The sequence below is a fragment of the Phoca vitulina genome, unplaced genomic scaffold (genome assembly GCF_004348235.1).
Source record: "Phoca vitulina isolate PV1807 unplaced genomic scaffold, GSC_HSeal_1.0 scaffold5, whole genome shotgun sequence".
Classification (NCBI taxonomy): domain Eukaryota; kingdom Metazoa; phylum Chordata; class Mammalia; order Carnivora; family Phocidae; genus Phoca; species Phoca vitulina.
The window spans coordinates 73203878-73226917 of record NW_022589708.1 but is presented as its reverse complement, the minus strand read 5'-3'; the positions used below and the strand labels follow the sequence as shown (position 1 = coordinate 73226917).

At 45.6% G+C, this 23040-nt stretch overlaps 2 protein-coding genes and 2 non-coding genes across 6 annotated transcripts; all 4 read left to right on the top strand.

The window, feature by feature from the left end:
- The first annotated feature begins 475 nt into the window (after nt 1-475).
- RPL21 (ribosomal protein L21) lies at nt 476-5476 on the top strand. Of its 3 annotated transcripts, none has more exons than XM_032403297.1 (6): nt 476-524; nt 2963-3041; nt 3303-3364; nt 3922-4034; nt 4963-5113; nt 5275-5476. In XM_032403297.1, exons 2-6 carry the CDS (start codon nt 2975-2977, stop codon nt 5362-5364), a joined length of 483 nt encoding a protein of 160 aa, XP_032259188.1. In that variant the 5' UTR covers nt 476-524; nt 2963-2974; the 3' UTR covers nt 5365-5476. The 3 variants fall into 3 exon arrangements, with proteins under 3 accessions (XP_032259188.1, XP_032259190.1, XP_032259189.1); XM_032403299.1 differs by lacking the exon at nt 476-524 and adding an exon at nt 534-776; XM_032403298.1 differs by lacking the exon at nt 476-524 and adding an exon at nt 767-790.
- Nucleotides 3736-3806, top strand: LOC116631829. The gene has a single exon (XR_004299279.1). It is a non-coding gene; the product is annotated as a small nucleolar RNA SNORD102 (small nucleolar RNA).
- Nucleotides 4102-4228, top strand: LOC116631838. Its single transcript, XR_004299287.1, has one exon. It is a non-coding gene; the product is annotated as a small nucleolar RNA SNORA27 (small nucleolar RNA).
- A 7881-nt stretch (nt 5477-13357) lies between the features above and the next one.
- Nucleotides 13358-16207, top strand: RASL11A (RAS like family 11 member A). Its single transcript, XM_032402503.1, has 4 exons — nt 13358-13595; nt 14001-14057; nt 14164-14243; nt 15165-16207. Exons 1-4 carry the CDS (start codon nt 13472-13474, stop codon nt 15630-15632), a joined length of 729 nt encoding a protein of 242 aa, XP_032258394.1. The 5' UTR covers nt 13358-13471; the 3' UTR covers nt 15633-16207.
- Nucleotides 16208-23040: the final 6833 nt, after the last annotated feature.

Below are 23040 nucleotides of genomic sequence, written 5' to 3'. Positions count from 1 at the left end.
GAGTGTGGTATATCTTGACTCATAGAGCAAAAAAAACTCTTGAAAGACATACAAACTGGATAATATGTTTGCCTTATTACAATTTGTCTTCTGCGCCCACGTAATCATTTCTGCAAACACAGAGCTGTTAACGAGCCCCACAAAAGGCTTAGACGCCGTTATACCAACCTCTCCGCGGCGCCCGGAGACGCCGACACACGCGCGCTTCCGGCGTAAGCTCGACGCAAAGGCAAACGTCCGCACGCTTGGGTCACCGGCGTCGTGATTGACGCCCCTGAAGGCCCCTTTCCGGGCTGTCCGGAAAGATCCAAGTGTCAGCTTGTGTTGGTCTATTGCCTCTTTTTCACAAGAAAGAAAAATATTCTGCCAGGCTCCCCTTGTTCTCTGAGAAGATCCCCTTCCCCAGAAGAGTTGCTTTCGGCTGGCATTTCTTTCAGGCAGTGCTGTGGGCAGCCCGTAGGCCCTTGTAAGGCGCGCGCTGCGGCCCCGCCTCCTTCTTTTCGGCCGGAACCGCCATCTTCCAGGTAGGGCCTGCGCGTGGCTCCCGGTGCCGCGTGTCTCACGGACTCGAGTTGTGAACTTGTGACCACAGCGGCAGTGCACTGAGGTCCTTGAGAGACCGTCTAGCTTGTCCTGGGCCCACTGACCTGGGTGGTGGAGTTATGTTCGTCCCAGACCAGGAGCGGCGTGCGCCGGGGCGGGGGCTGAGGACCAGACGGCAAGGCCGCGGCCCTGCGTGGGGAGAGACTCGAGAAAAGCGAAGCCGAGTCCCTGGGGTGAGGCAGTTCGGGTCAGTCTGGGAAAGAATTTGTTTTTCCTGTGTCCCCACGGCTTCAGCCTCGGTATTCTGGGCCTTCGGACAGGTTTTGTGCGGCCGCGTGGCCCAGTGCCTTTCGAACTCTTCAGTGTGGCGTTTTTGCCACTAATGTAAAGCCTAAACCTGTGATGCTGTGGGATAGCGGCTTAGGGGTAGTAGGAATGGGTTTACGGGTTTAAAGGCATGTGCTTTAACTTCCGGTGAGGCCTAGTTGTGTGTGAAAACCTGGGTTTGCGGTCCGAGAACAGTGGATGCCTTGCATGATAGGACCTGTAGACCGCTCGGCTTTAGTGCGTGAAATTAATCCGGTTGATTTAAATTGGGGCCCCAAATCGCATTTGGACAAACGGAAAGTGCTTTCAGGTTGCCACAAGTATTGTTTTGTTAACGCTGGGGCAGCATGTGAATAGTTAGGTGTCTCATTTGGAATCTTAGGGGGAAAGTCATTGAATTACCACTTAATCTTACTTTTCTTTTTTTCATCCTTTTTTTCTTTCGTCTTTTCATCTAGTTTGTAAATGTTAGTTACCAGAGTTGAGCAAACTGTAGGTTCCGTTTTATAGTGGGTCCTGTTTGGTACTGTTAAATAATCTAAAGCATCACTGTTTCCTACTTGTTATTGTTTTTTTAAAGCGTGTGTTGGTTCGTGATGTAAGATAGATTTCTTTCTGGGGAGAATGGATCTGGTGGAAAGACAACGGACACTGGAGTCAAATTACTCTCCATTACTGAATCTGCCACTTAGTGACTCCATAAAGTGATTTGGGCCTGCAGACTATCTGTTGTTTGTGAACTTGACACTTGGGTATGAGTTGACACAAATGTAGAGAATTTGAGGATTAAAGCAGAATATTTGGCACTTAATAGATGCTTAGTTGCCTTTTTAAAAAGTAACGGATGCATTTGTTGTAACAATGATTTGGTTTTGGTGGGTTAGGTGAAACATTGTGTCTCCATACCTCCCAGGTTAATGAATAAGGTACTTTGGAGTCACTTTTCTTTAAGAAGTGTTAATAAGAGGGCACCGGGGTGGCTCAGTCGGGCTCAGGTCATGATCCCAGGGTTCTGGGATCGAGCCCCGCGTCGGGCTCCCTGCTCCGTGGGGCGTCTGCTGCTCCCCCTGCTTGTGTGCTCTCTCTCATTCTCTCTCAAATAAATCGTAAAATAAGAAAAAAAGGAATGTTAATAAGAGACTGATTTATGTTACAGTCCCATCAGGTTAAGCCTGACTTAACATATCTGCTTTGTGGTAGGAGTAATTCTCAGCAATGATAGTTCTGCCCTCGAATGACCTAAAGCAATAAAAACCATTGTTTTAACCTTTTGGGAAACAGTGAAATACTTGATTTGAAATGCCTATCTGTGAATTCTTAGATAATGATAAATTGATTACCACTTACTAAGCCATAGGCTAGAACTTGCTGAATGCTTTGTAGACATTACCTCAGTTAATTGTAAGAGTATTAACCCCATTTCGCAGATGAGGATCAGAATTTAAATATAAATTTCTCAGGAAGCAAATGGCAGAACCTAAGTCAGATTAGGTCAGTAGTTATAAAGCCTGTGTTTTTCAAAACCCTTCAACTCTACATACGTTTATTAGTAAATGATGGAGTAATCAGAAGTATGAAGTGATTTGGAAATTCATGGCAGATGCTGTATAAGATACACTGTCACAAAAAATAACACCAATAAGAGAAGGGGTTTAATCACCATGTAAAAATGCAGGGCTGATTTGTCTTGTTCTCCAACAACAAATAAATTACCAACAAATTAGTTAATCCCAGTGCCTTTGGCATTCTGGGCTGGGTTCTACTACAGACAGCGTGGTTTTAGAAGTTTTGTTGTGTTTTTATGTTCTAACAGGGAAAGTACTGGTGTGGGTTTAAAATAAAATCCTGCTACTTAGTAGCTTTAACGTTAACAACGCTTAGGCAGTTTCGGCAAAAATCTTACATGCCAAAATGATGGGTTTTTACCGTTTATGAGAAATATGGATTGGTGAATCAGCTTACATTTCTTAATTCTGTAGCTCCTGTAATGCAAGTGTTTGACATTTACAGGGTTGTTTGATTGGTTTTTGTTTAAAAAGACAAATGTCAATTTTGCATTTGCATTTAACTGTTTTATACTTTCTGTTTTCAGTAATTCGCCAAAATGACCAACACAAAGGGAAAGAGGAGAGGCACCCGCTATATGTTCTCTAGACCTTTTAGAAAACATGGTAAGTAGATTTACCCTCTAGAGAGCAAACATAGCATACCTTCATACAATGCATTCTTACTAAATGGCATTAATTAACCAACATCTACCTAACTTGTTTTTGTAATAAAAGCATAAATTTCATATAGTAGTTTCTTATAAATAAGATTTAAAAATACAACTGTCAAAAATAGAGTGTTGAAAGCTAATAAGCTTGCATGTTTCTTTTATACTCTAGACTTTTTAATCTTGATACTGACTATACTCATTTTTTTGGGTGCAGGAGTTGTTCCTTTGGCCACATACATGCGAATCTATAAAAAAGGTGATATTGTGGACATCAAGGTAAATTCTACAATTGGGTAAATAACCTACAGAATATTAGAAGGTAGAAAAGTTTAATTTGGAATTCAGATACTAGTGTATGTTGCATCTGTTGGCTTTTTATTCTCCTGAATAGGGAAAAATCTTTGGTCTGAATAAGAGCTGGTAAGTGTAGAATGGCTATTTAACTCAGAAACCAGTTTTAAAGTGCTATTCCTGAGTCTAAGAATTTTCTCGTTACTTGTTAACAGGTTGTGAATTTGTGGAGGTAGAAAGGAATAATACCTTAGTGCAAAATTTAATTGTTGATGGTGATAGAGATTGTTACTTTTGTAAAAACAAGTGACAGTTTTGTTTTGTGACCAATATTTAAATGTATCCTGGTACTCTGGAGCTTAATGATGATTGTCTTTTTGATTGCTTAAAGCAATGTGAAAAACACATTTCACCGGCTCTGAAAGCTCTTGAGTTGCCATTTAAAAGAAAAAAATTTTAGAGTATCTTAGTTACTTTAATAAGAGTCAGGATGTAAAAGGAAGGGGAAATGCTGACATAACTTTCATCTCCTTTCTTAACAGGGAATGGGCACTGTTCAAAAAGGAATGCCCCACAAATGTTACCATGGCAAAACTGGAAGAGTCTACAATGTTACTCAGCATGCTGTTGGCATTGTTGTAAACAAACAAGTTAAGTAAGTAATGTCAGGGTTCTTTTTAGTCAGGGTTCTTTTTAGCTGATCAGTATTCCTTCATACCCCATACCCCCTTTTCACTTTGCCAATTGGACTTATGTCTTTATTGGTCATTCAAGTGGGGCAAAGGAAATATCCTTTTAAAACTCAAGCAAACTGGGTGTTTGCCTTGTATCCTGTCAGAGGAAACAAATTGAACTAGACTTAATGGAAAGTTTTATTAGGGTTTGGTGTTAAGCAGTTCTAGTTTTCAGAGTATAAAAAAGAATAGTAAGTAATAAATTGAGTTAGTGATTTGGTTTTGGTTATATAGTATTTCAAGGTCTGTCACCTCATCAAAAGAAAGCTTAGAAGTGGAGATGTTTGGGGGCGTATGGGTAGTGCAATTGGTGAAGCATCTCTTGATTTTGGCTTGGGTTGTGGGCTCTCGAGCCCCACGTCAGGCCCCATGCTCAGCATGGAGTCTGCTTAAGACTCCCTCTCCTTCTACCCCCCTAAAATAAATAAATAAATCTTTTACTTATTTTTAGAGAGAGAACATGAGCATGGGGAGGGGCAGAGGGAGAGGAGAGAGAGAGAGAATCTCCAATAGACACCCTGCTGGGTGCAGATCCCGACACCTAGGGGATCAATCCCATGACCCTAGGATTGTGACCTGAGCCTAAACCAAAGAGTGGAAGGCTCCACTGACTGAGCCACCTAAGCACCCCAGTGAATAAATCTTAAAAAAAAAAAAAAAAAAGTGGAGATGTTTGCTTCAAGGCCTCTTAGAGTACAATTAATGATTGTAAATTAGCCATCGCCTTGCTGAGTAATGCTATCTGTTGGTAAAAGGTTTGTGGTTGGTTTAATAAATGAAACTGCCAAATAAAATTGGACTTGGTTACATTTTTGCTGAAGCGTTTATAGTAATGTTGATTCTCCCCAGGGGCAAGATTCTTGCCAAGAGAATTAATGTACGCATTGAGCATATTAAACACTCAAAGAGCCGAGACAGCTTCCTGAAGCGTGTGAAGGAAAATGATCAGAAAAAGAAGGAAGCCAAAGAGAAAGGTACTTGGGTTCAACTGAAGCGCCAGGTGAGTGCTTGACAGATGATTTCTTGGTATTGATCTTGGGAATTTTAAAACTTGCTCAGTGGTAATTTTCTTTTATATGAAAGTTAATGAATTTGAGTATGTTATTTGTTCCTGAGAACACTTTGAAATTGATTACTGTTCTTGGTTTTTTTTTTTAATAGCCTGCCCCACCCAGAGAAGCACACTTTGTGAGAACTAATGGAAAGGAGCCCGAACTGCTGGAACCCATTCCCTATGAATTCATGGCATGATAAATGTAAAGAAAATAAAAGACCTCAAGACTGTAAAAATGTTTCTCTCGATTGAGTAGAAGTTGGTGTCCTTTCCCCCAAAAAAATATTTAAAGCAAACTTTGTGTCCTAATTCATTGGGTGATGTCTTTATTCAAACTTAGTGGCTTTTGTCTTGCTGGAAGATGTGAGGTGGTTTATGGCAGAACAATATACTCAATTGGTTAGGAAACTGCCAGATACTACTTTAAAAATATTTATAGTTGGAAAATAGTCCCTCCAAATCCCTAAGAAAAAAGAATTTTAAAAAAATATGTGAAAGGTTATCTGTCGCATTGCATTTAAGCTCAGTGAAAGTTGAGTTCTTCTAATTGTATCCTGTCTTAAATAGCTGTGTTTTAAGGATAAAGAACTTGCCTTTGAAGGCTACTATTTAAAAACAGATGGTTTAAAGCACTCTGTCTGGTTCCTACCAAAAAATTGTTTTCCCTGTCATTTCCTGTTATGGTTTTCTTGTATGGTGCTCTGGCTCTTAGGAAAAATGTATTGGAATTGCTCCTTCTTGCCCCAGTTCCTTTGTACTTGTCTTTGCCTGAAATACCTACACTTTAAGTTGGTGAATTCCTGATTGTCCTTTTTTCACCTTGAGTGTCATAGGTGAACCTTCCCTGATAAAAGTATTTCAAGGAGAGAAATGAAAGTGCTTGGAATCAGAGAAGAGAAATTATTTCTGGTTTGGGATGATAGAGTAAAGTCCCTTACACCTGTTCTCACTACAGGTGTGTTTGCTTTCTTACAGTGTTTATAATTTTTAAAAATTTAATCTTCCCGGGGTGCCTGGGTGGCTCAGTCGTTGGGCATCTGCCTTCGGCTCAGGTCATGATCTTGGGGTCCTGTGATCAAGCCCCGCATCAGGCTCCCTGCTCTGCAGGAAGCCTGCTTCTCCCTCTCCCCCTGCTTGTGTTCCCTCGCTGTGTCTCTCTCTGTCAAATAAATAAAATCTTTAAAAAAAAAAATTAATCTCCTCCAATAGACCTGAGGTTAAAGACTGTTAGTAAACTTTGCTGTCCTAGGTCCTAGCACATAATAAACATTTCATAAATGTTCTTTGAATTGAGGAAAGCACTTCCCCCCCCAACTTTTTTTTTTTTTTTTTAAGACTTTATTCATTTATTTGAGAGATAAAGCACAAGCTGGGAGGAGAGGGAGAAGCAGGCTCCCTGCAGAGCCTGATGCTGGGATCATGACCTGACCTAACGACAGCCACTTAACCAACTGAGCCATCCAGGCACCCTGAGCAGACATTTTCTAGTTTCTGTGTGTTTAATCTTGTTTTCCTATGGACTTCACCAAACTAGAATGTTTTGGATTTTAGAGGGCTTATAACAATTTTGTTCATGAGTAATTGGGATTATTAAGTCTCCCATATGATGTGGAAAGATTGGGGAACCTCAGACTTTGTTCATTTTCCGGCAGTTTGTATTAACCTTACTTTCTGTTGCCCCTAGATTAGACCAAATGATTTCCAGAGGTCCTTTATGCACATAGGGCCTATGACTCCATATTCCCATGACCACCAGATGACATAATTGTGACAAAAGACATGGCAGAGGATCAGCTCTCTCAGTTTAGGGGGGCTGGTGAAGGTGAATATTAAGAAAAGGAAGGGCTGCAAATAGAACTGGTTTAGGGGAGTTCTTAGGGCAGATCATCAGAAAATGTGAACTCTAACATCTGATGTACAGTGGCAGTTTTCTAATCGCTATAATGGCAATAGTGGTACCATGAATGTACATAAAATATTTTTGGTTTTGGGGGTTCCTGGGGGGCTCAATCCAACTTGGTTTTGGCTTAGGCCTCGGCAGTGAGGTCAGGCTCCACTGTGGGCTCCAGTGGTTCTCAAGTATGGTTCCCCACCTGACAACATTTTTGGAGAACTTGCTAAAAATGTGGGCCCACTAAATCAAATTTTGGGCGTGAGCCCAGCACTCTACAACCTCTCTGGGTGACTGAGATGCTCAAGTTTGAGAACCACTGATCTATGTCTTTAGTCATCTCTAATATACTTGAAACTCAAAGTTCAGAACTTGTTTTCTGAACCTCTATTTCCAACTCCCTCTTGGGCAGTTCCATCTGGATATCCTGCAAATACACAGATTAGTTTGAAGAGGTTTTATTGGAGAAATAAATTGCATCGAACTCCCCTAGCTTTGAGTAATGTGTATGTGCTGATAAATTATGTGCCCGCCTTGAAATGCAGGTCCTTTTAAATGAGTTAATTGTTATAGATGGTGAAATTATAAATGAATCTCTTAAAATTTCCCTTTCCTACACTTTGTGAGGATGAAGAAAAATGTTCTAACTTTAAAATTTTTTGCCCTATTAAATTAGAGCCATTACCATAAATGAAGGTGCATGGCTCCTTTAACTTTTGATTCTGTCTTTTCTGATCTAGCCAGGTACCTTCTGAGGACTTCTGTTTTATTCAATTGAGCCTAATCCCAAGAGTTGAATAAAATAAATCACACTCTCAATGTTGGGGCAGGAAAAACCCCACAGTTTCATATCTCTAGTGTATTCTCACTGTGTATTTCATATCTCTAGTGTCAACATTTTCTCTGTACTATGGTGGGAAAATGGAAAACAATTTTTGCTAAAATGGAGCGTTAACAGTTGCCAAGATATAAAAGTAGGTTTACTTTTTGAGCACAAGAGAAAACAATTAGATTTGGAATACAAGTGTTTATCCCATCCCCACTTAAAAACAATAGTATTGTTCATACAAAAGCTTTCCCAGAATCTGTTAGACAAGTTACTTGGTTATGAATAATAGTGGTGAGGCAGCCTCTGCAGCTCGTATTGCTGAGGCGGAAAGTTTGTACAGAGGAGTGAATAGCAGCCCAGGGTTTCTGTATTGTGATTGTTTTCCAACTGCAAACGTGTATGGTGAGGATTAATTGACAGGCTAGCTCATAAAGCCCCAAATGGAAAAAGCATAGAGAAAATGCCTCTGATACTTCCTTCCAAGATTGGAATTTATGGAAATCATTTGATTTGGAAAAGAAATGCAGTGAGGTACTCTATTCTCCAAAATGAGGTGATGGCTTAGCTCAAGTGAGGATGTGATAACTTTTTGCTCCTGAGCGAGAAGGAGGTTCAGAATAATTGCTTATGGGAGATGAGTAAGTAAGTAGTTCTAAGATTCTTGAGAGCAGAGATGATATTTTGTTCTTCATATATATATGCTCCTAGCACTGACCCTGTTACATATAGTCAGGGTTACCCTCCTTAAGAAAAGTTCAGTGGCTTTCCATAGCCTCCAGATAAATTCCTGAGCATGGCATGCATTGCCATCCACAGTCTGGTCCCCAACTTTTTGGGCTATCCACCACATCCTTCTAATGTTTGAGACTACTCGTAGCTCCCCAGACTTGCATTATACTTATACTTCCATGATTTTGCTCATGCCATTCCTTCAACTTGACATGCCATCTCCCACCCTCTGTGTTTCTGCCTACCAAATATTAGTCATGCTCAGAGACCGGGCAATTTCTTCCTGTAGCTTTCACTGATTACCACCGCCCCCTCCCCCATTCAGATTTAATTCTCCCCATTGCATCTCTATTGGAGTTGGCACCCTGACCTGCTTTGTCATTCCTTTTACATGACCCGAGTGTTTTCATCCCACTCTCTACCTTGATGGAAAATGCCAAGATTAGAAATCAGAGGGGTTGGGGGTGTCTCCTACTGAATGGCTCAATGACCGGGTAAGTTATAAACTTGTCTGAACCTCAATTTAGGAAATATTTAACCCATTTTACAGGTTTAGTTAAGATTAAAGAAGAAATAGAATTTTTTGGTAAACTCAAATTTATAAAGGATAATTTCACTATAGGGATGTCTGTGAAGGCAGGCAGGAGTGTCTTATACTTTGTCATCCCCTCAGTAGATGATTGGTAATAGAAAGTTAACTGTTAATATATGTTAAGAAAGAAAAAAAGAAGAAGAATGTAGCAGGATGGGAAGAATGAAGGGGGGGAAATCGGAGGGGGAGAAGAACCATGAGAGACAATGGACTCTGAAAAACAAACTGAGGGTTCTAGAGGGGAGGGGGTTGGGAGGATGGGTTAGCCTGGTGATGGGTATTGAGGAGGGCACGTTCTGCATGGAGCACTGGGTGTTATGCACAAACAATGAATCATGGAACACTATATCTAAAACTAATGATGTATGGGGATTAACATAACAATAAAAAATTAAAAAAAAAAAAAAGTTAACTGTTCTTTGTATTCTGTACCAGCACCTAATGGAGTCTTGCAGTGAGTAGATTTTCAATAATTTTGACTGTTGAAATAAAGCAGGAAACTGGTAGCAAAGCACAGTTTTTATTCTGGTGAAATTACCTAAAGGTAGTCTGCGAGTCTCCAGTGAGCTCATTGTTCAAGGATTTAGGATACACAGGAAGAGCTGGTATTAGGAGGTGATGGATGGTGGAGGGAGAGATGTTCTTGAACTAGAGGAGGACCCTTGGCAGCTTTACCTCGGCTAGAAATCAAGCTGATATGGCTGGTAAAGGGTTAATAACTTCCCAAGGCTGATATTTGCGAATTACCAAATTCTGCCCTTCATAGTCATTTCAAACACCCACAGGATCTGTGTATCCATATCTGTGCCTACACATTTCCATTGTCATTTTAAAACCACTTCAGTATGCCTGTGTTATATTGGTTGCAGTACAATTTTACATAACTCTGGACACAAAGAAATCCAAAATGAAATAGAACACAAGCAGCAACAATTTAGGCAATGCTATTTATAATGTTCAGTAACAGTTCATCAGTAACAGTTCGGTAACATATTGTCTGTATTAAAAGGTCATGGATTATCTTGTCTATTTGCAGATGCAAAGAGTTTCCAAGGAGAATGGAATAACATTTTGAGCTCTCTGAGCTAAGGTGCAATGTGAATGCAAAATGGAACATAATTATCAGTGGACAGAGAACAGTCTTAGGAATCTTACTTATTGGGTGACCTTAAACTAAAATGATCTTATTCCTGACAGGGAATTAAGATGGGGAATGAGGTGTAGAGGTGAGTCCAAGATTCGGCTAAGAAAGTGCTCTTTTCCCTTGACAGTTCTGCATTTTAATCCCAGGAAAATGAAAGGTGCAGAGTCCATTGATTCCTGCTCAACAGAGATCCCCTCTTTTATTTCTTGACTTAATGGGGGAGCAAGGTGTCCGCTAGCTCCTGGGGCGGAGCTAGGGTTGTTCTAAGGTAGTGGCAATCCCAGTCTTCTTTGCTAGATACTTGGATAAACTCTCAGCTTCTCAGTTCTGGAGATGAGAGGTAAAAGAAAGTCTGCTGGGTTCTGAGAATTATTTTATTTCATAATAAAAAGACAATAGAATCCCACACTCCCTTCCTGCTTTGGTGAGGACTTGGTGTTTGGTGAAACGGGCCATTTTGTGTTCAAAGAGAGCCAAAGAGCATCTGGGACACAATGACTTGGACCCCTATCACTGAACAGCTGAAGGATCCCTGGAACCAATGGTTTCAGAGTGGTTCTTTAAATAGTAACTGTCTTTATGGTGCTTTCTCCTGTCAAGGAATGAGGTGGCCTGCTTTAAATCTTTCCAGTTAAACTGAAGTTTAACAGAAGGGGATTGCCTTGTAAGCTGCCAAAAGTCAGTGCAACTGAGATACAGCAGTTATCTCAGGACATTTCCTGGAACACTTTCTCTCGAGAGTAGGTTGCTCTCAAAACCAAGCTATTGGGATAATGGTTACACATATGACTTCTGTCTTTTCCATTTCACACAGTGAAGACAGCATTCATTCATTTATTCATTCAGAAAGTCAGTCAGTGAACAAAGGACCTTCAAAGTCCCAGGTACCACTATGTGCTGATGCTAAAGACACAAGCTAGAGTCTCTGCCCCCTGGAGACAGTCATGAAACAAATTTTACAGAGAGTAACAGTTGAGATCAGTGCTGCCAAGGGTGTCCTAAGAGGGAGGACCTGGGAGATAGGAGTGGGGCTGGCAGTGCTGATCAAAGAAAGCTTCCAAGGGAAGAGCAAGTAAACAAGTCATCATCTATTCCTAGTCTACAGCAGGAGTCCTGAAGAATTCAACTGAGAGGTGAGGAGAGCAGTGGGGATGGAGAGGGGGAGACACCCAGGGGTGTAGGCAGTAGAAATGGTGGAACTTGGAAGTGAGAGTGGTTGGAGTCGAGGATGGAATTCTGGGTAGATGGAGGAAACATGCATTAGTGTAGTTGGTTGCTAAAAATGGATTCCAACCTCTATCCCTCTCTGCATCTCACTCAGCCCTGTCTTTTTTATTTCTTTGAAATATCTTTTTCAGAGAGAAAGAGAGTGCATGAGCCGGGGGAGGGGGAAGACAGAGGGGGAGTAGAAGCAGACTCCCCACTGTGGGGCTCAATCTCCCAACCCAGAGATCGCGACCTGAGCAGAAACCAAGAGCCAGATGCTTAACCCGACTGAGCCACCCAGCCCTTTCAAATGTGACTTCAGCTCCCTCCACTTAGGCATGGAGTGTATCCTTTCCCCTCTCCTTGAATCTGGGCTGGAATTGTGACTTGCTTTGGCCAACAGAATACAGCAGAGGTTATGGGTTCCACCGTGGAGTAGGGCTCAAGAGGCCTTTTCCACTTCCACTTACTCTCTCTGAAACCTGCTCAACCACCATGAAAGCAAGCCCTAGCCGTCCTGGTGGGGGGGGGGGGGGGGGGGGGGGGGGGGGGGCGGGGACGGACTCCGACAAGTGAGTCCGTCACTGCCCCTCCCCCATCACAGCTGACTGCCTGCCACCCTCTGCCAGCTCTCTGCTGATACATGACAGGGCCCAGCCTAGGTCAGCTGAGTCTGGCCTAGATTAGGATAACCACTCCACTGACCTACAGACATGAGCAACTATGGGGGATTGTTTTAAGCCATTAAGTTTCGTGCAGTTTGTCGTGCAGCAAAAGCTAACTAATACGACCGAGACAGAGAAGGGGTAAGGAAGGGGCCCTCCAATAGGCAATTGACATATGAGGCTGGTACACAGGAGGCCAGAAGCATGAAGTTCTAACCTGTAAGGATCAAATCCCAAGGCCTTACTATGGTCCGTCTCCCCAAACCCAAGACCAGGACATTTTTCTCTTTTGTGTCCCCTTTTTCCACTCTCTTATCCTTATCCTACACTTCATTTTGCGCTTAGAAGTAAGTACTTGAATAATAAAAGCAAATGCACGACTCAAGTGCATAAGACAGTATTAATGATGGAGAATTAGTCCGGAGCCAAAGCTCCCAGGGGATGGAATGTGTATTGAGTGTTCACTAAGGAGTGGATTCAGCCAAGGCCAGCAGCGAGGGTCTGGGCTTGGAGGCTGAGCTGCAAACAATTACTGCCCCCAAGAGGCCTTCACATTTGTGGAGCAAGGTCACAGTGACTGCAGGTCCCTTATAACGGCTACTAATTCAGGGATTCCGGGCTTTACCCTCCTCCTTTTTCCTTAGTAATGTCACCCCTCAGCACCTTTTGAAAATAAAAAGGGCAATATACCCAACAGGAATTTACCCCTCCCATTGTTGCAGAAACATCCGACTGATTGCACTTTTTCCTGTTTCTTTCCTCCCCCGGCTCAGAACTGATCGCAGGTTCACCCACTGGTCTAGTGACCCGGGCTCGCCTCTGCGGGTTGGAGGGGCCCCCAGGGCGGTGCAGGCACAGCCCCACGAGAGGTCTCCCACCGCTCGCGGGACCGTGGCCGTCCTTCAGGGGTTGGGGGCGGCAGCGGCGCGGGGCCCGGACGGAGCGCGTCAGGCTGCGAGGCGGTGCGCACGCCGCCGGCGCCCGGTCCCTCCCCCCGGGCTCTCCAGCGCCCCGGTCCCTCCCGGCCGCCGCGGGAAGGGGCGGGAGGGGGAGGAGCCGGAGGCGGCCGCCGCGCCCCCGCAGCGCGCGCGCAGCCCTTTAAAACGGCCGGCGCTGACAGCTCGGCCGGCCGCCGCGGTCCCCGCGCACCTGTGTCCGCACGCTCTCTGTGCTCGCGAGCCGCTCCGCTGCGGCCGAGGCCAGGCGTGCGCTCTCGGCGGCGGGACCCGCTCGGCCGGCGCGCTCTCCATGCGGCCGCCCACCATGTCTGGGCACTGTCTGCTCGCGCCCATCCCCGAGTCCTCCTCCGACTACCTCCTGCCCAAGGACATCAAGCTGGCCGTGCTGGGCGCCGGCCGCGTGGGCAAGAGCGGTGAGTGCCCAGGGGCCCGCTCGGGGACGACGGGGCCTCGGGGAAGAGCCGGAGCTCTGGGCGGAGGGGAGGAGGATAGAGCGCCAGAAGAACCTGCAAGTTTCCGCGCCAGCCCTGGCTCTCCCCCGCCAGCTCGCTTTCCCCGCTGCTTCCTCGGGGCGGCTACTCCTGGGCTCCCGCCTGGCTTGGCCCCTGCTGGAGGAGGGGGGCTCGTGCGGCAGGTAGACACCTGCAGTCAAACCCGCGAGAGACCGCGACGGCCGCACCCTTGGCTTTGCAGAGCCTTCCAACCTGGGCAGTACCCGGGGTTCTGCGGCCCAGCGCCCTCTCCTTTTCCACGGGAGCGTCCCGGTTTGACTGTTTTGTCCTAGTCCTTTAACTGATTTTCCTGTTTTTCCTTTTCAGCAATGATTGTGCGCTTCCTGACCAAGAGATTTATTGGCGATTATGAACCGAATACAGGTTAGAATAATTTCATGCTCTCTGCTTTTGTGGCTGCATGCTCCGATTTTCTTTTTTGCTGATATGTGTGTAGGAATTTAAAAGCAAAGTCTCCTTCATCCTTCAGGCAAGTTGTATTCACGGCTCGTCTACGTAGAGGGAGACCAGCTCTCCTTGCAGATCCAGGACACCCCGGGGGGCATCCAGGTAAGGACGGCCCGAAGCGAACGGCTCACCACCGCGCACACACCCAGGGGGCTCCTCAGCGGGAGCAAGATGTGTGAACACACCTGTTTTGCATTCAGATGAAGGCGTGGGCTGTCCCCAGGCGGGCTGTTAGAAACCCTCTTGGTGGGGACGGGGTGAGTGGGTGGTTCCAGAGGCAGCTTCCTCCAGTCCAGCTCCTCCAAAGGGGAGAGAGAGTTAACCTCTGTTTGCAGCCCTGGGAGAGGCATCACTACTTGCAGGGATGGGGCTCACCACTTCTTTCAGAGCTCGGCCATGGAACCATTAACAGGGGTGGGATTCTGGAGAGGGTCTTCTCCCCTAGCAAGGACAGCGAGAGTGCTTCTGGGTTTCTAACTGTTCCCTCAAGTCGGTTAATTGCAACCAGATAACCCCTTGGCAAGCAGTCGGGAATTTAACTTGATTAACAAGTTATTAATTGCGATCCCTTGGAGGGAGGAAAGGTCTTGTGGAAGACCAGAAAGAAGGACTTTGTTTCTGTAACATTCTCAAAAAGGATATGCTAAAAATATTTTTATGGGCTTGGGAAAAGATATTTATCTTGGCTTATTTTCAAAGTTTTGTTTATTCTCAGTTCCCTGAAGATTGCGCCATTCTTCTTTGAAAGTTCTCATTGAAGTCATTCTTCAGTCAGCCAGGGCTCACCACAGAATACCTGCCAAGCAGGGGGTTAATGCATTGGTGACAGCCAATAAAATAACCCAGGCAGGGAGCTTGCTCTTCTTGCGTCCAAAGCCTCCTTCTGCAGAAGCTAGGTAGCATCTGAAAACTGTATTTATGATTTCTCTTTTGAATGCTTTTTGCAAGGGTTACTCTGATGTTATTTTGAGTCCTCTCCCACTGAGGGCTTCCTTGATCCAGACTCGTTCTGATCTTTCTCAGGTCCAAGACAGCCTGACCCAGGTAGGTGATTCCCTGGCCAAGTGCGTGCAGTGGGCAGAGGGCTTTCTGCTGGTCTACTCCATCACAGACTATGACAGCTACCAGTCCATCCGCCCCCTTTACCAGCACATCCGGAAGGTCCACCCTGACTCCAAGGCCCCTGTCATCATCGTGGGCAACAAGGGGGACCTTCTGCATGCCCGGCAGGTGCAAACGCATGATGGCATTCAGCTGGCCAACGAGCTGGGCAGCCTATTCCTTGAAATTTCCACCAGTGAAAACTACGAGGACGTCTGTGACGTGTTTCAGCACCTCTGTAAAGAAGTGGGCAAGCTGCACAGCCTCAGCGGGGAGAGGAGAAGAGCCTCCATCATTCCCCGGCCGCGCTCTCCCAACATGCAAGACCTCAAGAGGCGCTTCAAGCAGGCTCTGTCTTCCAAAGTCAAAGCCCCCTCTGCACTGGGGTAAACCCATCTCACACAGACTCGGCTCCTTTTTATTGTGCGTTTGTGCAGCTGAAAAAGACAGGGGACGTCCCTTTTTAATTACACATTCAAAGTTTATTTTTATACAAACTGTTGGTTTTCAAGTGTATGTGTATTTCTGAAAATTCAGTGATTGCCTAGAAGTTGGAGAGGTTTTTTTTTAAATAAAAAAATTTTTTTTTTTTTACTGTAACTGCTAGCCACTTTTCCATTAAAGGCAAAATGGCAACATTGCTCCTTGTTTTTTAAATGTCTTTTTATAGAAATCATACTTGCACCAGCGCCCAGAACGGCTCCATGCTTGTCCTCAGCCTGAACTCCTATTGGTGTCTTGCGGTAGGGGAGCCGATGTAGAGGGAATCTGTTGTGGGAGAAAGCAAAGAATGTGGAGGAGAAAAGATTTGAGCAACTGCAGGATGTCTTTAATTAGGGCACTTTGCCACAGGCATGAAATTGATACCACGTGATTTTCAAGGAAAGGGGTTCATAGTACGCTGGTGCTAACAAATCGCAAACATGAATAGCAGTTTTATTTATTGGTGCAAATGGAAATCTACTCTCTCTACCTGTATTAGAAAATAAAAATTCCTTATGTCAGTAAGTGCATCCTACCTAGAGTTGCTTAAAAATTCTCCTTCCTGGGGCGCCTGGGTGGTTCACTCAGTTAAGCATCAGACTCTTGATATCGGCTCAGGTCATGATTTCAGAGTCGTGGGATTGAGCCCCGCACTGGGCCTTGTGTTGGGCTCCGTGCTGGGCATGGAGCCTGCTTAAGATTTTCCATCTCCCTCTTCTCCTCCCCCCCCACCCCTCCCTCTTTCTAAAAAAAAAAAAAAATCTCCTTCCTGCTCTGTCTTCTTGACCCTCACATCCAACAGGGCACTTGATCTGTCAGTTCTCTCTCCTCTTTTTCTCTGAAGCATCACTCTGCCATAATCCATCCAGCTCTGGCCTAGACAGGCAGGCAAGTGTAGGTGAGATCGGTTTCTTGTCTTCTGGACTGACACCCCTCTGATTCTTTCTTTACACCGGAACAACCTGACTAAAACCAACTCTAATCACTTATTTTCATGATTGAAAAACCTCAGCTGTGTTCCCTTTAGCTACTGGATAAAATACAAATGAGGCATGACATCAAGGTTATTTCCCACCTCTCCAGCCTTCTCATCCCCTCCTACAAACACACTCACACACATTTACATGCCCCCTCACACAGTGGGGCTGAAAGCCCATTCAACAGAACGGTCTGCTGCTCTCAATATATACCAGGCTCTTCCATGCCTTCCTGCCTTAGCAGGAGCTATTTCCTGTGCCTGGAATATTTTTCCTCTTCTCTAAAAGATCACTAATTCATTTTTCTTTTCTTTTTTTTTTAAAGATTTTATTTATTTATTTGACACAGAGAGACACAGCGAGAGAGGGAACACAAGCAGGGGGAGTGGGAGGGGTAGAAGCAGGCCTCCCACTGAGTAGGGAGCCTGATGCTTGGCTCGATCCCAGGACCCCAGGATCATGACCTGAGCCGAAGGCAGATGCTTAGCGACTGAGCCACCCAGGCGCCCCGATCACTAACTCATTTTTCCAGACCCAAGTCATGTGCTCTATTAAGCTCCTGGGCTGCCCTCTTCGAGTCTTTCTCCATGCCTACAGCATTTGTGGGACACCCGACCATGTCATGTAGCTAGTTGTCACCCCCATTGGAAGGAGCACTGCTTGTGGGCTGTAACTGCACTTCCTAACTTTGTATCCCAGGCTTTGGGCCTAGTGCTTGCACCTAGAGTGGTAGGTTTTCAGTAAATATTTGATGAATAATATGATGAGCTGAATGCATTATTTTTTGGTGCCAAGGGACAGTAATGGGAGATTGCATGAGACAACTTGTCACGTCTGCAGAACAAGGACAGGAGATGTTCTGAGTAGTTAAAGTACTTTATCAGCAGTGACAGAGAGGAAATAACACATATCCAGCTTCTGGCCGCTGCGGACCATTACCCTGCCTTCCAAGGACACCCGTGTCCATGTCTATGCTGTTAACACCATTCTTCCCTATAGTTGAGGGGTGTCTACCTATGCAAAATGGCATGAAGGATTGCAAAAATGAGATAATTCATGTCTAAAGCAGTGTCCAAATAATTAAGGAAGAATACGATTTTGAATTCCATTATCTTTGAAAAAGCACCTAATTCTTCTTGCTCATTTGCATACCCTCAGAACAAAAGCAGTTCTTTCTATCCTCAGCCATTCCTGCTTCTGCCATACATCTTAACTTTGTAGGCGAGGACATGAAAGGAACAGGTTGACCTAATCATTGCCACGCCCCCAGCATGCCCGGATTGCCACCCAGTGCCAGGGGCTCTCCACCTCCAAGGAGCCGAGATCAGACATCCCATGGGAAGAAGGCATCGAACATCCCATGGGAAAAGTCATCATGGAAACGCTAAAAAGAACAATACAAGAGATGTCCCAAGGCAGCCTGTGATGAAGTTCCAAGTGAGCGACCAGTAAGGACAGGAAGTACCCTTGACCTCTCCAGGGGAGAGCACAGTGTAGACCAGAGGGGTCAAAAGAGGAGTCACGGGCAGTTCCAAAGGAGTAGCAGCCCCTTGGGGCACAGGCCGGCTGGAGGGCCACGCAGAAAGCACTCCACATGGTATTTTTCCTGTCCTCAGCATCACAAATCACTGACCTCCGGGGCCTCCAAGCTTCCTTTATTTCTGGTCCCCAGACCCGACCCGGCATATGACCTGGATCTCTGGTCTCAGAAGGCTCAGTGCCTGTTCCCCAGGCCTCCTGCTGATGGGGGTGAGGTGCGTGGGGTGCATCTGGAAGGAACCCTGGGATAGTAGCCCTGGAGATGGAGGGGGAGCCTGGAGTTATCAGGAGGCAGGTAGGGTGGGAAGTTGTCGGCTGTGTGTATAGGAAAGAGGGTCCGAGGATTTGGGCTTGACTGGGTGCTGAGGAGGCCCTTAGTGGAAGCCGAGCTCTGAGCCACCTTCCCCTTCCCACAGGAGTGGGGAGGGCAGAGCCATCGGAGCCCTGGGTGTCACTGTAGTCCTGGTGGGTCACAGCTTCTGGAACACTGGGCAGAAAGTTGGAAAGGTGGGCAGGTGGGTGGGAGTACCCTCACACCTTTATCACAGTTTTGCCTTACCTCTGAGGTGCCATCCTCAGTGTCATCCTCTCCATCCTCATGGCCCCTCCTCACTCCGTGCCCCCCCCCCTGCCCCTGCCTCTGTTTCTGTGCCCCCCCTCTCCCCGTCTCCACGGCTGCCACTCATCCTCCTGGTCGAGGCTCCATTCTATTCTGCTCTGAAACTGTGGCATGATTTCATTAACGTGCCCATCGGTGTGGTCCCAGGGAAATGGATGAAATCCAAACGGCTAAATTGTACATCCTGCGTACATTCTGTGCCTCACATGTTCCTCACGAAAAGCAAACTCGAAAAATGGGAAAATAAATCTATTATAGCATAAGAAAATAAATTTGTTTTGCTTGTGTCAAGGTGAAGGTCACAACGGAAGTTCTAAAGTTTATTAATATCTCTTTGGAGAAATGGATTAAAATAAATAGCTGTGGAAGGCGGCAGTGAACAATAGAGCAAATGGAAAAGACAAGATGACTGTTTAGTCATGAACTTGGGGCTCGAATAGCTTTTTTGTTCCGTGTACGTGTTATAATTTCTACTTCTCACTATGCAAAGTTACCGATCCAAATTTACAATGCGATGATAATTTCTATGATTAATAACTTATTCTTACCATTTGATCTGTCTCCAAAAGGTGGGGTATTTTTAAGGACTTTGTTAAAATGAGTATTAAGCTACTTTGATACTCAATAAGAAGGTCGTGATATATAAACAAACTCAAACACCATGAAGTTAGCTGGGGCTGTAGGAAAAATGACCACCCAGGCGTCCCACCCCCATGTGCTTCTGCCTCAGGAGAGAATGAGCTCCTCAAGGGTTGGACAGGTCCTCAAACATCTTCGGCTTCACAGCACCTGTTAGAGTGTCCGCTACAAAACAGGATCCCCAAAAACATTTGCTAAGGTGAACCATTAGAAAACTTAAGGAGTCCCTCCAATTGCTTTTTTTTTTTTAAAGATTTTATTTATTTATTTGAGAGGGAGAGAGAGAGCAAGTGAGAGCGCAAGAGCAGGGGGAGAGAGGAGCAGGCTCCCCGCTGAGCAAGGAGCCCGATGCGGGGCTCGATCCCAGGACCCTGGGATCATGACCTGAGCCGAAGGCAGACACTTAACCAAGTGAGCCACCCAGGCGCCCCTCCAGTTACTTTTATATGGCTGTGAGTGCAGGGGTGTGTGTCTATGTGCTGAGTTCCCTTTGTCCAACTGTCAGAGTTGGCCCTTTCGCATTCTCCACAGCAGGCCTGCTTGAACAAATAAGTATTATTGCTTTGGGTATTCTTTACATCTTTATTAAGACCACCAAGACAGTCATTTGCATGATTTCAAATCATATTTATTGAGAACCTGCTTCCTACAAAGCTCTGTGCTGAATGTTGTTGTGATCAAGACAGCACTCTTTCCAGAAACTCAGTCCCGTGGGAGTCCTAGGGGCTCGGCCTTGAGGGTGGGATTCTGTGGGATGAAAGGCAAAATACGATTCTGACCCAAATCTGAGGGTGTTGACAAAATCAGTGGAGGGGAGAGATCACAGAGCTGAGCGGGGAGTGAGGCAAACACTCCTCACGGGGCGAGAGTACCCTTCCAAAGAAAATGACATTTCTTACTTTACAAACTGGAAAGCATTGGGGTTTTTTTGAGCATTATTTGCTCAGCTGAGGATGAATGAGTTAAAATTCTAAAATATTTGCTGCCACTTTTTTATTGGCATTCTTTATTTAAACTAGAAGAACATTGTTAACAGCAAGGCTTACTTACATAAACAGATTTTGCCTGGAGATACTAACGTGTATTTATGACTGTGGAAAAACAGGGAAATTTCAGGAGCTCCTGCTGATGAGACAGTTACTAACCAGCTTTATGAAGGCGGCAGACTTAGATTTGGTTCCAATCCCGCTTTACCTGGGGCAAAGGGCAGTCGAGGTTTCCGTGTCTCTGCAAATGGACGTAATACTACCCATCAGGCAGAATTATTGGCAAAGCTGCCACACAGAAGGTGTTCAGTAAGTTGTAGTTGTTTTAAAGGTAACTTGGTACATTATGAAGTTGTTTCTGGAAAAGAGTGCTTTTCAAACTTGCTTGTATACCCTAAAAAGTATAGTAGTTGCTTTGCAAGATATGACTTTCTCCATGTTACATATGGAAAAAGAAAGTTTTCTGGGGAGCAGTTATTCCCTCACAATTACTGATCCTTTACTTTGTGCTGGGCACTTTTATTTTCTCGATAATAACCTTTGAGGTAGAGCTATTATCACTCCCATCTTTCAGACATGGAAACTGAGGCTCAGAGAGGTCATGCAATGGCCAAAAATCACAGAAGCCAGAAACCGGGAGGTCTGGCTCCAGGAAGGGGAGAGGGCTCCCTTCAGCTCAGGGCTGTTTCCCCTGGCCAGACACGTGCCTGCCAATGTCTTTTGGAGAACTTGTTAAAAACGAAGATTCTGGGGCACAGTCCCAGGGATTCTGTTGCTCTGTATTTGAGCTGTGGAGGAGTAGTCTGCATTTTAAAGAGCTCCCTGAGTGGTCCTGAGGCCAGATGTCTCATGTTTGGAGCTTTCAGCAAGATCACAGTCTGGGCTCCCCCCATGCTTCCTGTTTATCCAGAGGAACGTCAGACTTGGAGGGGGGAGGGTGGGAGTGCCACACTGGAGGGGTGGGAGCCCCTGCATCTGGCCCGGGAGCTGGGGTGGGCTACTCTCACTGAGCTGCACCCAGGAGTCTTCAGTACCACCTGGTAGAGTGCAGTTGTCTTTGGGGGGGGGGGTCTCTCCCTGAGTCACCCCTTTGAAAGCCACGTGGTAGGGGGGGCAGTGTGCACTGTCTAAGTCAGCGGGCTAGGGACACCCTCTCCCTGGCTGTGCTCTCTTCTCTGACCCACCCAGAGGAGCAGCCTCCACAGCGGCCCCCAGAAATTCAGGCTTTTTATTTTCTCCTGGAACGCCTGGCGGAGGAGAAGGTGGACGGCTGAATGTCAGCATCCCTGGGGGCTGTGGGAGCCATGGTATACTACAGGGAGGGAAGGTGCCAGAAGCAGAAGTTGCCAATGCACATCTGGGAGCTAAAGATGTCTCCCCCACTCCAACTCAGTGTGATCCAGGGCATCTCCAGGAATTGCGCGCTCTGTGTGTTTCTGTGTGTGTGTGTGTAAGAGAGAGAGAGAGAGAGAGAGAGAGAGAGAGAGGTGGGCTGGGAAGAGGGAGGGAATAAGTTCGGGGTTTATAGAGAAAGGTCAATGAATTTCTCCAGGTGGGGGAAATACAAGGATGCTGCCGCAGCGTTTGAGGGGCCATTCCTGGGCGCTGTGTGCTGGCTTCATCATTTGTCACATAATAAGAAAACTAACACAACAAATAGCTACCATAATTACTGAATATGCACTATTGTTCCATGTATTCCTGTGTATTATTCAGGGCTCTCCAGAGAAATAGAATCAACAGAAAAAATATATATATATATAAAGAGATTTGTTATAAGGAATTGGCTCACATGCTTATGGAGGCTGAGAAGTCCCAAGATGGAGGCCCAGGAGAGCAGACGGGGGACTTCCGGTCTGAAAGCTGACAGGCTCGAGATCCAAGAAGAGCCAGTGTTACAGTCTGACTCCAAAGGCAGGAGAAGATCCCAGCTCAAGGCGGGCAGGCTGGGCGAGCTCCTTTGAACTTGAGGGAGGGTCACCCTTTCTATCCTATGCAGGCCCCCCTCAGATTGGATGGGGCCCCTGCATATCAGGGGGGCACTCTGCTCGACTTGCTTCACTGGTTCCAATGTTGATCTCATGAAGGAACACCCTCACAGGCACACCCAGAATAACATCTGGCCAAATATCTGGGTATCCCGTGGCTCGGTCAAGTTGAATGTCAACATAACCATCATGCACAGTGAGAGTCTCAGGCGTATTATCTCATTTAATCCTCCCAAACTGCTCCAGTAGCTTATTGTTACCATCACCATTGAATGGAACAGGAAAATGAGGCCCTGAGAGGTTCATTAACTTCCTCATCATCTCTCGACTGGTAAGGGGCAGAGTGGAGATTTCAGTCCACATCTCTCTGATTGGAAAGCCACCAGACTGTACATGCCAATTGTCAGAGGTCGTCTGCAAGCTGCTACCATTCTCCTAATCAACCATTTTGGCCTTGAAAAGTACATGGTGTATCAGTCAAAGCTATCATTTGCAAGCAATGGGAAAGGCTCTGTCTGGTTAATAAAAAAGGATTTTATTAAAAGGCTATTGAGGGGGCACCTGGGG